The 18,641-nt window shown below is 40.4% G+C and overlaps 1 protein-coding gene across 1 annotated transcript in view; it reads right to left on the bottom strand.

Annotated features, from left to right (window-relative positions):
- clstn2a (calsyntenin 2a) overlaps nt 1-17,377 on the bottom strand; it is a 187,181-nt gene extending 169,804 nt beyond the window's left edge. The window contains exon 1 of the mRNA XM_056744552.1: nt 17,108-17,377. Within this exon, the coding sequence (XP_056600530.1) occupies nt 17,108-17,180 (73 nt within the window). The 5' untranslated portion in view covers nt 17,181-17,377. The remainder of the gene's footprint in view (nt 1-17,107) is intronic.
- Between the last annotated feature and the right edge of the window lie 1,264 nt (nt 17,378-18,641).

The raw sequence follows: 18,641 nt of genomic DNA, 5'->3' as shown, positions 1-18,641 counted from the left end.
GAGGAATTTTTGACAAAATGGTTGAGATTTGGAGGAAAATTCTGAATTTAAATATCATCTCTGCATTAGAAGAATCTTTAAATTCACTCAACTCGTAAACCACAGACCTGACATTGGTCGTTTCGCGACATTTTTTGTACCTGATTGAGTCTCCAACTAGGTGACAACTGTAATATCAGTATCCAAGGGTCGTAGATAAAGATTGTATAAAAATCCCCCCCCGATGAGGTTGATTTGATTTAGATCAGTATGTGAGTTACATTGGTTCCCTTTCTGTGTGTCTCTTCATGTTGTGTTGAGACAGAATGGGGGTTGAACTTCAGAACCTAACATCTCCGATGCCAATGTCATGGCATGCCAGTCTGTGCCCTGTGCATATGGATATAAAAGGAAGATGGTGTGCCACCCTCACCAATAGCATCTCCGATGGGCGACAGTCGACTGACCCATAGTGGATTCACGCAGGTGCATCATGAGGATGAGATTTCCATCGCAGCATTGGAAGGTGACTTGCTGGCTTCGCCTTCCCCACATCGCTCACGGCTTGATTACCGGAAGTGAATGAGGAGCAAGAAACATCAAACTACCTCCGTCACCCTAACTTTCCTCAACATGGGGGGAGCTAAGGGAAACATCGACATACCCCAGGTTGAACGTGTCGTTGCGGTACATCTGTGCCAGACCGCTGCCACATGGAGGGGTCAACCAAGGCTTTCTTCGACACTCGTGACTTGCTGTGGGGCAACATGCTTCCGCTACTGCAAGCCAAGGCGGTGAAGCAGATGGACGAGGGAAGCCACGACCCAGCTGTCATGCAGGAACTGGGCATGCGCTGGGTCGTACGATGTCCACTCTGGTGGTCCAGGACAGACTCCTAAGGCTTGACCTTGCACAGATGAGAGACGCCGATAAGGTATGATTTCTCGATGCGCCCATCACGAAAGATGGGCTGTTTGTCTGCCCGAAATCGGGATTGGTTCATGGCTATCGACCTGGAGGACGCGTACTTCCATGTCTCCATTCTCCCTCGTCAGAGTCCGTATCTTTGGTTTGCCCTCGAGGGTCGAGCATACCAGTACTAGGTCCTGCCCTTCGCTCTGGCCCTAGTCAATGCTATGCTGCCTGACACTCTTCAGGTGGCAATCAGCAGTCCCAATAAAACTTTTTCAAAGGCTCCTGGGGCATATGGCTGCCTTGGCATGCAGTGTCGGGTCGTTGGACGGACCCCTGCCTGCAGTGGCATATCATTGCCTAGACTTGCTGGCTGCTAGGTTTACTTGAAGAGGTTCCTTTCCCTCATTCAGGGCAAGCATATGCTGCTCCCCTCGACCTGCACGGCTGCTGGGGCGTACATCAACCTCCAAGGTGGCATTCGCTCAATGCAGATGTCGCAACTGGCCCGACACCTCATCGGGCTTATAAACAAGCTCCGCAGCAACTGACGAGAGAAGTTTGACCTGAGCTCCGCTGCTTTACTCATATTGGTAGTTGTTACCGAAAGTCGATCATCATATGCACAGAAGTAGAGCAAATCTCAACTTTGCTGTGTTGCTAGACACGCCCACTTCCTGTCGCCAATGGTCACTGTTGCTTGTGATGCGGGAGTCCCGGCTCACCATTTAAATGAATGACATCGTCCCGCTTTGTCGCTGGCGGTGTGACCCACAGAAAGTGTTTGTTTCTTACAGCGTGAAAGCCTGTGTCCCTCAGCCTTTAAATGCCCGCAGGGAGGGCGCAAAATAAACAGATGGAGATCCAGGAACATCAGGTTTCATTTTCTAGGAAGCCCTTTTAGCAATTCTTCAAAAAAGTTATGAAATGAAACCTCCACAAAACCACAAACACACATTGACAGGGGTAATGACATTTTAGAAAGCATCTGTTATAGGTAAAAAAAAAGCACCTCTATGCACTAACAAGGGCAGCGGGGGCTGTGATAGATTTCAACATGAGACAGAGACCAGTTTCTGTCCAATTACGCCTAAACAGTGGACCACAACTAAAGCCCGATGCGAGGCGGCTTACAGCCATTATGATTCATGGGTTTCCTTTGTAGACAGATAATTGGAGTAATAAGTGACACTGGCTAATAGTTTAAAAGCACCTGGGATGTATGTGAATTGTGAGGCACCAGATCACCTCTCTCTTAACCACTGAAAGAGAGATGCCTAGCTTATGAAGCAAGGCACTTTGGTTCATTATATGACTAGGAAGAAGACCTTGAAGGAGAACAAAGTTATGAAATATCCAGAGATGACCATTCAAACATTACACTCCAAATAAAAGCTGTTTGTTTTAGCATGTGGCGTAATTGTGAGAGAGATGTAAAAACCCTCACCTTATTATATACTACCTCTGAGTGATGAGCCCTGCCACATAGTCGAACCCCAGCCTTTCAATATTGCATATGAGACTTTGTAATGTTATAATGGAGTAAATATTACAAAACACAGAGGCTGTTCTTGGTTCCGTGAGGAACATGGAGAAAAAAGTGTTATGAATCTTTGCAAGCTTAGTGCAGCTTTTTGTAAACAACACTAAAAAAACATGAACTGCATTTGTTAAATTGTATTACCGCAATACTTCTGCTGCAAAATGAGGTTATTTTAAATAGTGATCTGCATATAGCTTAAAAATGTGTAACCTAATAATTTTGCGAACCCAGTACATATATCTCAATATCAATTTTTCTCAACATTTAGTAAAAGTTTGGAGATTTATGTCCATTTACAACCACCTTGATGTCCTGACAGGCAGTGAGATTAGTAAATCTGAAAAGTCATGAACATTTAGACATGTAAGAAATTTGTTTGATGGGTGTTATTGTTAGCATGTATGACTGACAGAAAGTGAGCGTCTAATATTGAGAAACAAACAATGAAGCTGGTCAGTGGAATGCATGAGGTTTTGTAAGAATTGGCAGCTTTGACATTCTGAAAGAAAATGAATCATCTTTCCTCTGAATGGGTGATAACAAAAAAATGAATGCAGTTGTGAAAGGCGTCTGAGCGTCGGCTGGACAGGAATGTCGAAATGGGTTACAGAAAATGAATTTCTGACTCACCCTGTTATTAAAATCTCTATTGTTGTTTATTGTTTCCTAGATCAGATTATATTATTGAAATATTTTTGGTCTGTCTTTTTATACTGAGTGGGGACTTGTTTGTGGTTTATTAAAAGGAGGCGGACAAAATAATTGCAGAGTTAGGTACACACAAAGGTGACAGACTGACCTTAAAAAAGTATTGAAAATGAATAGGTCTATACTGAAAATATTTACTTGAAAATAATATAATGCAATATATTGTCATATAATATCATATAATGGAGCGAGTGATGGATTCTGCACTTCCTGTTGTAAAAATCCAGCTTAAAAACACTAACAGCATGATTTTCATCTCTTTCTCTTTCTGTTTTCATGCCACCGGAGCGCTGCTGGCTCTGACTGGCTTCAGTTCAAGGTCAGAGAGAGCGTCTGAAAGACGGGGGCGGCCGAGAGGACTCGGCCTGGGCTAAAGCTGGCATGCTAAATGACTAGAGATTCAGAGCTGTGAGCCGTGCATCTCTCTTACGAGCAGACGGGCTCAGCTGAGGCCACTGCTGTGAGCTATCAGTCTTTAGATTCCCTCTGAAGAGGATGGATATTGATATTTCAAATTCTCCTCTGTGTTGTCAGTGGCCTTGCATTAAGAGTTATCTCAGACAACAGAGAGAGCATAGCACAACAGAAGCTGGGTGCTTAGAGACAGAACTAGGAGTGAAGAGACCTCTACAGAGTCTGAATAGAGACAGAGAAGGAGAGAGTCAAAGTCTGCATTATTGTCAATTCTGCAACATGTACAGTACATACATATAGAGGATTGAAATTGCATTGCTCTCAGACCAATGGTGCATACAAATAACACAGAAAAAAGATACATTAAAAAAAGATACAGATAAATAGAGATTATTATATATATGTAAAATACAACTTTACAAGTAAGGATATGAACAGAGTAAATTATTTCTAAGTACTTACATGTATAATTACACTGTGACAAGGGCTTGTAAAATAAAGTGTAACAAATAACTTTCCCAGAAATACCTGAAATGGAAGAAATCTTTTGTGAACTATTAATTTGTAGATTTGTGATGTTTCCCCTCCCTGATTTTTCTTACCTGTGTCTACCATTATTGGCCCTCATGTATTTAAACCCTCTTGTTGTTTGTTTTTTGTGATTTTTTTCTGCGCAGCAAGTATTTGTTCATAGTTTTTGTTTAGCTTTATAGATGGTTTCAAAGCAACAACATAAACAAACGTCACTGCACATGCGTGTGTTGGTAGACTGCCATTAACTTCCGGTACACATTCGCAAATGATATAGTGCCTGTAGAATATTTCTGATAACAATAAAAACAAATCGAGTAGAACGCTTACTTAGCTAAACTTGCCTCTCCAATATTTTGAATTTACTCTGCGATACCAAACTCAACGCTAGATGTCAATGTCCCATAAGCTTTCTTTACAGGAGTCATATGACACAGCTTAAACAAATATTACCGTTTGCTTAGGATGTAATGCAACGTGTGCACGATTTAAAGGTAAAAAACGCTGTATTTTCCACATAATGTGCTTTTATCTCCTCATTGCTCCGCCTCTCTGAAACACACAGATTTAAATCAAAGCTCATCGCTCTGAAAAGCGAGGTGTGCTATGATTGTCCAGTTAACCAGTGCGTAGTGATTGGTCGAATACTGCAAGCTTGTGATGGAAATGTAACATCTCTTACTTATAATACTGACCGTATCTTTTGTTCCAACACATACATTTTTGCAATTTTACGAGTCTAATACATGCATGGGCAACTTATAACACACCAAAGACACAGTAAAACAAGTGTTCACGCCATATGAACGCTTTAAATGTGAAAAAACTACAGGATCCATTCAACAAATTGTTTACTTAATAAATTTAACAATTAAATTCAACAAATCGTTATAATAGAATAAAATAATATTATAATTAATATTAACAAATTTAATTAACTATAAATAGTTACAGTATATTATTCATAACAGCTTTCCTGTAGCTCAGTGGTAATAGCATTGTGTTAACAACGCAAGGTTGTGGGTTCGATCCCAGGGGATTGCAAATACCTATGTAAAATGTTTATTATAGAATAAAAACAATGTAAGTCGCTTTGGATAAAAGCGTATGCTAAATGTAAATGTAAATGTAGACACTAGCCAGACTGATAAATGAGCACAGACCGGAAGTCAACTGCAGTCGAGGCGCGCGTCCGATGAATCTATACAGTATTATAAAAACAGAATCTTGGACCATCAACACTTCTCTTGTTGCTCTGTTTTTCAATTTGATCTAACTCGCAGCATTTGTTTTCACTATAAAAGTCTTGGTCAAATTTGCATTTCCTTCCAGAATTTTTTTTTAACATTAAAGCTCTAAAGACAAGTTCAGAAAGTCTAACTTAATGGTTTGGCAGTAAAAATGCACCAAACCTGGTGAAAGGCTTATGTGTTTAACAATTTAACTGCTCATAACATTTAGATTGTGTTTTGCTGCTAGCGATAGTAAAAGCTTTAAAGCAATACTGGAAATTCTCCAGTATACCTTAAAGGCCGCGTTCCCCGCGATAGCATTTTTCAAAGTTTAGTTAGTTGTAATGTTGCTGTTAAAGCATAAATATACCTGCAAAATAATAAAGCTCAATGTTCAGTGTCAAGCGAGATATTGTCTTTAACAGAATTCGCTTTCCAAGGACTACATAGAACAGTTGGAATCGGACTACAGCCCTCTTCTAACCGGGTACATGATGTCACTATTCCGAGTGCTTTTAAAAACCTCCGCCCAAAGGAATACGCAAAAAAATGGGTGAGGCCTTTAAGTGGAAGAGTTGCTGGAGTAGTATTTGGTTAATGAGAATATATGAATCCACTCACGAGGGAAATGATGTCCGGCAAGATTTTGGCTATATCTGTAGGCTATCGCTTCTAGCCAAAGACGTTTTTAGTTAAGGATGAACATCTGCGAAGCATAAGTGGCCATGTTGTTCTCCATTTAATCTCAATGCAGTCTATGGCAATAAACTTTGAAAAAACATTGTGTACACACAGACAAAGCACTTCCACAGTCCTCAAAAAAATCTTGCCTCAGCAGAGCAGCTGTCAGTGAAGTGTGTCTCGAACTGATGTTTAGCCACCACTCAGAAATATGGAGTAGCGTTTTTTAAAACTGATTTGAAGGGGGAAGCCAGAAAAAAAGAAAACACTCACACATATTGAGCTGACCTTGCAGAATATTTTTTGCGCTGATAGAGGGTAAAAAAATGCTAGCAAAACGAAACAAATGAAATGTCAATGGAACAACAAAATATATCCCTAGAAATCCTGAGCTTCAGCTGTTAGTAAACTGGTAGGCCAAAAATGAAGCCAAATGCAAAACAACTGATGCAATCAATTATTCTACCCACGTCAAACAACAACAAACATAATTTATTGGAGATGAAATTGCACTTCCACGGGGCTGGTGGGGTGCTTTCTCTTTGCAGGGAAGATGCATTGCATGTCAAGGAGAGGCATACGGTGGTAAAGGCAGGGGGTAAGTTATGATGGCGGGAAAACAGAAGTTATGGGGCCCGGGTTCGAACCCAGCGTCTGGTCTTGGGGGCACAGACATTCTGTGGCAATCCCTGTAGCAGGGAGCACTCGCGGAGAGCCCAACAAGAAGATCATGACCACCTAAAATATGCTGGAGAGGATATCCAAATGCTGCTGTCACAGAAAGATAAGAGGACTTATGCATACACAACAGATTCAGAGTCTCTCTCTCTCTTTCATACAAAACAAATAAAAATCTATCATTTCACACACAGTGAGACTTTTCTACTTCAAAATTTATGAACACAGACAGAGATAAATATATCTTGATCTAGAATGACTCAGGCTCATTTTAGCTCTCAGTCAGTATAAATTTTTGCCTCAGATGTTTCAAATCAGGAATTTAAAATAAAACAAATTAGACAAAAAGTAAGTTTATAGAGCTAAAAAATAATATGAATAACAAGACTCAGATCATTTGGTCTTTGGATTTGCAGACTTTGTTGTTAGGGCATTGTTAAGATCTCTTCTGAAACCATAGTGGTAAATGTAAGGCAACTCAAGTCTATTTCTAAGAAACCTGAGAAGCGGAAGACTGAAGCAAAGTATCCGCCAATTAAAACTCGCTGTCTAGGAAAAACAACTTGACATCAATTGATTTGTTATAGACATACCCATTCTAACTTTCTACAAAGTCTGTTTAATGTGCACAGTTTGACGACTTATTTCCCCGATCGTTTCTCATCCGCTCCCTCTCTCGTAGGTCAAATAGTTCCCACTCTAATGATTCACTCTGTATTAAGCCGCGGTCATACTTGACTTTGACCATGCGAAGATCGTTCAGACGGTGGTACGAAGATTGGCGGGCGCAATTCTTCCATTTTTTACATTTCTGTATGACGAGAGGTCACGCTGTAACGTTTTGATATTATATTGGTCACACGCATTCACGTGTCGCAAATTTCGCAGGTGAGAGTTCACAAAGCTTCAACTTTGCTAGGCAGCGAAATATCGTTTCCGGTCTGTCGCATTCGCATGCGTATGAACGGAAGTCAATGGAGGGAAAGTCAAGTGTGACCGCGGCTTTAGAGAGAGAGAGAGAGAGAGAGAGAGAGAGGGAGAGGGAGAGAGATGACTAAGAACATGCAGTATCCTCCACAGAACCCATGCCTTTCAACAGGATTTAGTGTAAGAGATGTGAAGGAGGACAACTCAGCTAATCCTTAGCTAAACCAGCTAAGCGTGTTTCTTTTTTTCATTTCATTTTAAATATTGCAGGTCAGTATATTAACTGGAAAGAGATTATAATATACCATTCTGTACATAATGTATAATTTTATATATTGTTTGTATATATAGAATATATAAAAATCGATATAAAAACATTACCATGTTTTTACATGAAATACTACAGCCCAACCAGCAGAGGAGAGAAGAAATATATAAAGAGGAGGAGTCTGAACCGGCTCACCAGCATTCATCTGGGAGCCTCCAGCACACTGGCACAGGTGTTCAGACAGGGACAATTCAGCTCCAAACATGAGTAATGAGCACTCAGGGGGAGTGTGTGTGCAGGTACACAACACACACGCACATAGGTGTTGTTTTCGCAGTTCTGTTTTCTCTATGCATTGCTGGTGAAAGCCACTGCAGATCCCTGCAGGTTCACCCCGAGGTAAAGCAACCAAGACATCAGGTTTGAGCCAGAAACAGTTACATTTTGTGAGCAAAAAGTTTCGCGAATCCACTTCAGCAACCAAAATTGTGCGAGCTTGTTCTACAGAGCTTTTTTGCAGCGGAAATGAACGGCCATGAAAACAATGTGAGCGTATCTGAGTACTGCGAGCAGCAAAAAGGAAATAAAGGACACCTGTGATTGTTTGTGTGATCCGAAAGAGAAAGGCGAAGCGACAGATTGTACCAAAATCCAATTAGGCCCATGCTCCTTTTCCCCGCGAGCCTTGCGCCCTGCGCTCTCGGTGAGAGAGTAGCGAGGGAGGCGGAAAGAGAGAGATAATGACTCAGAGTGGAGAAAGACAGAAGAGTTAGAGAGAGGCTTTATGTCAGCACTGAAAACCTTCACGCCTAGCAGCCCTGAAAACCCTCTTCAGCGCCTGGAAGAAGAGCAGCTGGCCTGAATTTCGGTCAGCACAAAAGCTGGGATCATTCTGCCTATAACACCAATAAAGTGAGCGCGAAGAGACAAAGAGGAAGTCAGCACTTTATCAAAGTCATCGCAAGTATGATGGCTTTCAGGCAAAGTACAAATCTGCCCTCTCAATCATTTCCATACCCTCTCTTTTTAAATAAAATAAAAAATCTTTCATTTCCATCTGCACTAGAAGTTTGATATTAATTGTTAATTGCGCTCCAATGTTATTTGCTTATGTGTCGTTCAATCGTACCTCATTAAATGTATTTAATTTCCCAAAATGAATATTAATGTCTATCTGTCTCCCTGATGCAAAAATGTAATAGATCTAAATACGATTGAAACATTAACGGTCAGTGTATCACTCCGGCGCAGCGTGATGGTGCTCAAAGCCCTGTAAGATAAGCCATAACTCACAGCATAGCATTGGCGAGTGGTCCTGAGGATTCATGAAGCCCACTTCCATAATTCACCTGGAAAAATCATCGGCTTCTGTCGGGACTGTCAGTCTTGGTGACTTATGACCCTGTGGTTCAGCCCTGGGCTTCACTCTAATGCGTAAAATCTTTGTCTGTGTCTCTGTTAAAGACTATGGTAATTTGTTTTGAGTGGTCAGGAATGAGTAGGAACACTGAGTTCGAGATGAACTTTATGCTACAGCTCGCAATAACAGGTGAGATGTGAATATTTACCCGTTTTAAGCACATTTGAAAGTTCTCAATATGATGTATTCTGTACTGTTCCATAATACGTATTATATTTAGGAGATGATTTAAGGGGACAGTTCACCCAAAACAAAAAATTCTTTCATCATTTCCCAGGGAATCAAACCTTTAAACTTTTGTATAACAATGCAATGCTTATGTGTACAGTGCATCACATAAATACAGGGCAGAAACTATAAACCTGTTCACCACAATATTTGATAACAATAATATGATATCATATGTTATGAAATTCCATTTTAGTCTTTTTGAGTAGCATGCAGACCGTCTCTCACATTTCTCGTGGTTTATGATGTAATGCGTAAAACTGTAGCCAACTGCCTAGTAACTCTGTCTTATTTACTTGCCACTTACTGTATGCCAATTTTGACTTGCATTTGGTCCTCGGCGTTAATTTGGAACCCTGTTTGAGATATGCTATTTCACTGACAAAAAGTGCCACACATTAAATACATAAAAGGAAACCCGAAAGAACAAAGAGTAGTGAGTATGAGGGAGCGGAGGGACATTGTTAAAGGGGTGTGGTATTGTAAGTGGAAGTTCTAAGGGCATGAATGAGAGACTGACTGATAGCAAAAAAATTCGCTCAGATCTTCTCAATTTTTCCCTTTTATCTTCTCACGTCGTTCTTCCTATTTCATTCTGATCATGTGATAGAGGAGACCATATTTTGGCGGACATAGTTAAAGCGAATGGAGTGTATCACTGCGGGCGAGAGAGAAAGATAATGCCTTTAACTGCGGGACGCACCATGAAAATTAATAACTGCTTCATGAAGACAAGCTTCCACATCCCCTGTTCTCGGAGGCTGGCAACATTCGCCCACGAAATACGCAACAGTGTTTTAAGACAAGTATTTGGGACAGTTCATCGTCGGCCCCCCAACTGTGGGCGGAGTTTTGTTTTTTTGTGCGGAAAAAGTGGGAGTGGAATTTATTTTGGGTTAAGTTAACCCCAAAATAAAAATGATTTAATCATTTATTCACCCTCATGCCATTTTAAACCTGTGTGACCTTTTCTTCTACAGAATACAAATGAAGATATTTTCAAAAGCGTTGGTCATCAGACAACACTGGCCCCTATTGACTTCCATTGCATGGACACAAAACCACTCAAAATATATTTTTTTGTGTTCCATAGAAAAAAAGGGTCATACACGGGTTTGGAATGAGACTCTGTTGGATAAAGTATGGCTTTAAGAGGGGTGGAGGAGTAAACAGAAAATCTTTATACAGTCTCCAAAATAACTTTTGGCCATTCTTGCCAACAATGTGTGAGTTGAGAAAAAACAAAAATTTTGAATGATACATCTTATTAAGCTGTTTTCATTCACAACTCTACCCTTCAATGCCCTCAACTGAGAGAACTCAGAGAAACCCAACACTCAGGAGAGAAACATATCACACGACACAAAAACACTCAGATACACCCAAATAAACTCGGTCTCCTCTGGTTGTGCCTTTGTTGCACGTCGTAGTATTTTCATTTCTGAAGCGGCGGCGAGAGGCCCGTGACATGCACTATTGATTTCAGCTTCAGTCAGCACAGTCATCTGACAGGCGCCACACGTATGAAAACACTCAGACGGATAGTGGCTGTGTCTTTTTCATCTCTCTTTGTGCCAGCGTGCTCACTCTCTCTTTCAGTCTGTCTTCCTCTCCTTCGCACAAACACACACGCGCTCCTACCAAAACACATACAGAGACATTGCACCTGCATGAATATTTTATGCTGATGCTTGCAGATCCTGGCTGTAATTAAAACTACCCAGCAAAATGAATTCACGTTATCTCTGTTTGAATCCCAACAGTCACCGCGTGTGTGCTCGGGCGCTCGAGACGAAAGATCAGGAGCACGTGCCCCGACGCTGCGCTTTTCCCCATGGGAGGGAGGAGGGGACGGTGCCACTCCAGCTGCTCCGATCCAAAAACAAACACCTGCAGTTTGACAGCCCGGGTGTATCCTCCACCCGCTGAACATTAACATCCTCCTGAGTCATTTATGAGCTGAAGATAAAACTCAACCCCTCTCGGAGCATCCAAACAACACAAAGGGCAGCACCTGCGTCTTGCGCTCCCTCTGTGTGATACGAGAATATCCACAAACCGCTCAATTAAAAGAGGCTTCCTGGGTATTAGATCAGCACAGAGCTTAGATCCTACCCAGACGGACGGAGGGGATCAAATGCTTCAGTGTTATGTAAGGGTTAGATTGATGGGGTTCTAATGTTTTTTTTCCACCACTGACAGCTGAATAAATGAAAAAGCAATATTTGTAAAAGCATTGAATTTAGCCCTTTCCACAACGGCACGCTAACCATGCAAACAGTGACATAACCCTCTCATGTGAGATTTCCCACTGCTTCAGTTTTACAGAAAGCAGTCAAAACTGCTCCATGTTGAACAATAAAAGCTGCATTTAGAATAACAACCTTTTTCATAATGGGGATGCCTGAACAAGTGGTCTGCTCAATTGGTCCTATAAGGAAGCCTTGGATAATAAGGCTGGATTTGGGTTCACCTTACCCCAGTCGAATGCGTTTCTAAAGGAGAAAAGACGTGTTCCTGCATTCATAAACAGCTAGACAGAGAAAAATACACTTAAAGGGATAGTTCACCCAAAATTGAACATACTTTTTAATTAATTTTCTTTTTTTGATGTAATTACCTTTGTGTCATGGCAGAACACGAAAGATATTTTGAGGAGAAGGAAAAGAAGAAAAGTCATATGGGCCTACAGGTTTTGAATGACATGATGGTGAATAAATTATGAAAAAAATATCACTTTTGGTTGAACTTTACCTTTTATATGTTTGAGGTTAGTTTTTATAAATAATTAACAGTCGCAAAAAAACTTAAAAGACTATTCAAGGTTTTCATTTAAAAAGCATGTCTAGATGTACAGTAGCCATTTCTGTCCAGTGTCTGTTGAATTTCAACAAAATCAAACCTAAGCAGTGACATAAAGTCATCCAACAGAAATGTGAAAGTGTACAAATATTACTGTTGCATTGTGGATATGAACTTGTTTATTTGCAGTATTTGAGGTCTTGAAAAATACAGAGCATCTTTTTTTATTATTTTAACCTGTTTCTCCAGATTTCATTTTCTGTAAATAAATTGCAAATATAAACAACATTTTTATTAGAAATTTGGGAAAAATATAGTAGTTGTAAAAAATGAACGCTTGACCTAAAACTAAACTAAAATAAATAAATAATTAAAATAATTTTATAAGGATCTCATTTTTTCAGTTTTCTTTATGGAATGTTAATCATTTTTCTTTTACTTATTTTGTAGTTTTTAGTCACAGCATAATTATCATAGTTTCATGTCATTTTAGTAAACTGTTTGTAAACTATACTGTAGTATTGTGTATCAGCTCAACTAGTAGAGTACTGTTTTAGCAACGCAAAGCTCATGGGTTCAGTTCTAGGGGAGCCATATCAAAGAATTGTCAGTCTCTATGGATAGTATCTGCCAAACGCATAAATGTGAAAAAAAGAAAGTGAACAACACGGGTTTTTTCAAATAAGTAGCATGCTGTGACCTAGCTTGCGCAAACATCTGCTCGCTGCTGCAAGCCTCAGCCAAATTCTGCAGCGCCAATCTACGAGTGGCCTTTCAGATCTAGACCTTTGCAGCTGAACCCCGCCAGTTCTCACTACCTCGCTCCGACTTCTATCAAAGTCACTGATTGTCTCTCTTCCCCACCCCTCATGTCACCACAGAAGATCACAGAGAGCTACAGATCATGCCGAAAAGATGAGATGCGATGTATGCTGCTGCTTTCCAAGATGCCGAGCGAGCTGTCAGGATGTTGTGGCATGATCCAATCATCTCAGGTCATCAGACTATTTTTTACTCCGTGTCTTACAAATGACAGACAGGCCTGGGCCACATATTGGGTGCATTTCAATGAAACATGTAGTATGAAGCTGCCCTTCAGCAATAAAGGTTAAAGCAACACACACCAGGGGGATGTTACCCTTAAAATGTGCTATAGTAAGGTGTACTTAGAGGAGGACATCGATGAGTTATGTTTTCGGTTTAGCTTTTTCAGCACAAAGCCTTTAGCGCAGCACCAAACCTGAGGTCAGTGAGTGACAGCGCTGTAAGGTCTAGACAATAAGTCTTGTTTAATAGGTCTAAACAGGTTTAATAATACCATGGTTCTTTTTTTCGGTTTTCTATGGTTTACATAACACAGACTTTGTGAAAAATTTCAAAAAGACAGAGGTACAGGATTCACACACAATGCTTTCGGACTATGCTGTATTCAATCTCTATCCTACAGAAGCTTTCTCTCGCTCACGGTCTACTGGAAGTAATCCATCTTGTAGTGTGCTACTGTAAACACTGTGATTACATCCATGGGCTCGCATTCATGTCTAAAGAAAGACAAGCATCATACAGGAGAACAGTCAAGATTTATTGCTTGGTAACACATGGTCATGCAAACGCCCACACACGTTACACACAAATACCCAATCACAATGAGCTCCCTGTTCACCCATGGCCAGTTGTCAGCTCACTGGCACCCAGTCCAGGCAATTAGAAGGAAATCTGGAGGACAGCATCCCAGAATTCCTCTCTAACCCCCAAAAGGGAGTTGGAGCGGTTTAATTGAGACTGATTCAGAGACGCTTCTCGGAGACGGTCAGCAGATACAAAACCAGGTCCCAGTGCTCCAACACCAGCACCGGACTCGTAACACCAGGCAATCAAACACATGGAGCGGAGGGAATGTGCTCTATTTGTGTGCAGGAGTGTGTATATCCCTATTGGGTGTGTGGTTGAGCGTACTTTTATATTTATGCATGTGTGTATGTGACTCCATGGCTACAAGTCTATAGAAAACTCAGTTTTAGAAATTGGTTTCACACATTAAACTGTGAAATCAACTTCAATGCCATATGTATTTGAAAGTGCAGGAATAAAAGCAATTCATTCAGACGTGTCTTTTTCACTAGACACAATCCTTATAATGCTGAAGGCAAGTTTGTGCCATGCAATAAAAATTAGCTGTTACGAAATTAGTAACTTGTGCTCAAACTAAGCATAAACCTCAACAAAACAACATAAAAGCTCTTGTAAATCCCAAACTAACAGAAACACACACTTAAATGCATGCAAAACTATTTATCTAACAATTAAAAAAAAATATTGAACAGTTATTGTACTTTCCAATTCAGTCCCCTGAAAAGCATACTGTGTCACAATGAATAAAAATTATTCACAAAATAACACAAACACATTAAGTAGGCCTACTCATATTAAATGATGCAAGTTAAATTTCACAATTTAAATGAATTGCTCACAATTTAGAAAAAAATCAGGAATTGTGTTCTATTAGGACGATTTAAGAAACATATAAAATTATTTTAAGCGTATTGAATTTTTTTTTAGCTGAGTGTGTGTGCATCATAGCGGAACTGTGGCTGAACACGAGTGTGTGTGTGTGTGTGTGTGTGTGTGTGTGTAGCAGAGCATACAGTGTTTTTCCTGTGCAGATTGGCCAGAGCTGACCCCTGGGAGTGACTGGTGCCATCTGACCAGCTGGTGAGAGAGCTCCACTGACAGGGCCCATCTTACCACCAATTCAGCTCTTTCCTGTCATCCCCTACTTTCTTTTTTTCCCATCCCACCCTGCCGCTCATCACACCAGCGCTAATGATGCATGCTGGGTAATTAAGGTTTAAATTAAGTTGCGCATTTGCATGGCATGCTGGCGTCAGGATCGCCCTGCTCCTTGAAAAGCCACATTAGGACAAAAAAGACAAAACAACATAGATCTTGTGAAACAAAAGGCTGAGGCAGATTTAAGACATGTTTTCAAACAGCTGTGGTCCACTTAGTTGAGTGTTTCAACACTCCTCTTCGCTCCCTGAACAACAGCAGTGACGCCAAAAAGACAGCGCCTTTGTTTTTCCCAGGCTTGATGTTCTTAGGTCACAGCACGAAATCCTAAGTTATGCATCTCTTCTAGATCAGCAACCCAATTTATATAGCTCTGGGATAGCACTTTGCTTTCTCTGAAAAGGCCAGCATAAATCTCAGCCTGCTTTTGCAGAGCTCGCCTTATTTGTCATTGCTGTCCTTCTGTTTTATCCCTTTCTCTTCTGCTCTGGCATTTTAACGCCAAACTCTCTCTCAGAAGTTTAAGAAATTCTCTACATCACCAACAGAACATCGGACTAAGCATTATTTTGCGATTGCTAATAACTACAGAAAAGTCTAGAATGTAGACGTCCCAGGTGAAGCCCAACTGGTACAGCATTGCACTTGCTATACCAAGGTCATGGGTTTCATTCTCAGAGACCAAACTGTATGCGTTGCTTCAGATATAAACACATGCCAAATTGATGAATGTAAAGACATGAAACAACAACACTTTTGTGTACAAAACAGAGATTATCCATACACAAACATATTAAATTAATTAAACTCCGGTTATGATAAAATGATGTAGTATACTTGTTTATATTAAAAAAAATGTGGATTTTCCCTTAACAATAGATGGCGAGATTACAATAGCATTCTGATGTAATTTTGATGAAATCCTTTTCCCCTTTTTTGGAGTGGTGGAGCTGTGAAGGCAGTCTGGAAGACATATCACAAGACTTTTGTGATGTCACACGTATGAAAGCACCTGAGTATTGAGTCATATCATGAAATTTGCGCCCCTAATTTCAATGCTTTGATTGCTTTATATCTGTGTATCGCTTTTGTATTCCATTCCATTCCAGCTCGTCTCACCTTGCGAGATTCTTCCAGAATGCAGAAAATTGAATGCAAATATTCAAGGTTCTGATTCCCCAGTCTGTGACACTGAAAAAGACCAGGCTCAACCGGCAAGTTACTTTCAAGGAAAATAAATCAGGGCAAGCAGGTAAGTACTGACAGAGATTCCAGTTGTACTCTGACAAATAATTGAACTGTTCCATATTTATCACTGCCCCGGAGACACAATTAGATCTCTTATCTACATGTTTGTGTTCCTACAAACACATTAACAACTTTCCATAGCAGACACGGAAAAGACACTGCACTTTAAGTCCAAGAAACGACGTGGTCATTGAAAGCCTCATTGAACCTTATGGAGAAGATTAAGGAAAACACACGCAGCCGCTTCGTCTAATGAATTAAACTGATCAAGCAGATAGATACTGTGTGTAGAAATGTGCCATAAAGGTCAATGAAATATTGATGAGGGGAGATTAGCTGATATTGCTCATGCGGAGAAAACTTAAACAATGGTATGCAATTTAGATTTATATAATAATTACTACTTTAATGAAGGCAACATTTATAACCTTGCTGAATGGATGTTGGTGAGCACATTAAAGTGTCCTAAATAAGGTATGTTAGATCACAAAAAAACGCAAGAAAACAAGAACAAATTAACCAAATTAAAATTTAGAAGGAACAATAATGGAGAAACTTAGACTCGATAAGGGAAGATTCACTGCCAACCTGATTCCCTGCCAAGACTTCGTTGCCAGCGCGTGCAAACGTACAAACCCCATGATCCGATTTTAATCTATCACATTTGATTTAAAAAGACTGATTTTAAGACAGGCTACCCAAAGCGTTTCGTTTCATGCCGATCCGAAGTTTTCGATCCGCCTTACCTTTACCGGCCAGGATGCCGCACTGCCCGGAGAGCACCAGAACCAGCATCGGCGTTATCATGCACATCTTCATGATGAGCCAAACACTTCGACAAGAACGATGACCTAATTCTTTCTCGCTTGCTTTCCTTCACTTTATCTAGAAAGCACCACCCTGGGTCTGTCTGTTCTTGAGCGTTGCAAAGATGCAGACGGTGAAGTGAACTCCCAGCAGCGCGAGACGCAGTCCGAGCGCACACGGTTTGCGAGTCTGCTGCGCGCACAGTTGAAACCTCGGGATCGGGCTGCTACGTCACTCCCCTTGAGCAATTAATCTTGACCTACGATAAGGCATTACGAGACGCCCATTCTTAATACTGCGAGGGTGAATTTGATATTTGTGCGTTGGTACTTTGACATTAGAATCCGATTTGCATTATTGCTTACTCTTGCTTCAACAAAAGCATTTTTTATCACAGTGCCCACCTACGATAAACACCCGATGTTAGTTTGTGTAAACATCCTCTCCTTCCCATTTATTATTGATATAATCATTATCTCAATCCAATGACAGGACTCCTCCCAAAGCGGGCAGCCGATGTCCTATGCCTTCCAGGCTCATCAAAAATGAAAAACAATAACAACATTGCTGGGACGTTCTCTTTATGCTTCAATGCATTTAATGGACTGACAATGATCATAAAACCTTATTCGAAAGCACAATGCAAAATAATAGTACTTTTAAAATTAGCCTAATAGTTTTAATGCTTTTAAATATTTCTCTAAACTAGACGAGCACTTGTTTGGAAAGGATGGCAGACACTTTAAGATATAGGCCCTATACCCCACACTGCTTTACCAACTAAGCTCTACAGATCCTCTTAATCTGGTTATTTTGTCAGCCATCAACAGAATAGAGTGCAGAAATGGACCCTGATATGTCAACATATTTTGATCCGAAAGAGTTATCATTTGTTGATATGATTGGGGTGTGTGTGGATGTTTGCTTTTCGAATTGCAGCCACCCTTAATGAAGCTTCTTATTGTCCATTAAGCATCATTACAGTCTGTTGTGGCTGATAAAAGTGCAACCAGATTTTGTGCTGGTAGACAGCTCAAGACTAAAAATGATCTCAAATAATTGAATCCAATGCACTCTGGCTAGTGCACTAGGATTTATTCAAGCTGGGAAAAACTCATACAATAGTATTGGTACAAATGTTTGATTGATTTGAAATGCATTTGTTTCAGTAATCCGTTTGTAACCAAATTCGATTTCTTTCTTTTTGTTGTAGAAAAAAAGAAGCTCGATTCGTTTTCTTTCTTCTTATCTCCCATAATGCATTAAACATGTACAATATGTGGTAAATTTGGAATTCCTTCTCGTAAAACCTCCCTATAACATGCAGAGTGCATTTTCCAGATCAAACATTTTCATTTCTGATGGTGGCTCACATCTTCCTGGGTTTTCCCCTCAGGTAAAGTGAGCTGCAGTTCGTCAGCAGCAGTTAAATACACTATGGACGTCCTGTGTGCCCAGGTTGAGTGGGAAAGC

Source organism: Triplophysa dalaica, chromosome 3, assembly GCF_015846415.1.
Source record: "Triplophysa dalaica isolate WHDGS20190420 chromosome 3, ASM1584641v1, whole genome shotgun sequence".
Lineage (NCBI taxonomy): Eukaryota > Metazoa > Chordata > Actinopteri > Cypriniformes > Nemacheilidae > Triplophysa > Triplophysa dalaica.
The sequence above is the reverse complement of the archived record's forward strand: the minus strand, read 5'-3'. Positions and strand labels throughout refer to the sequence as shown.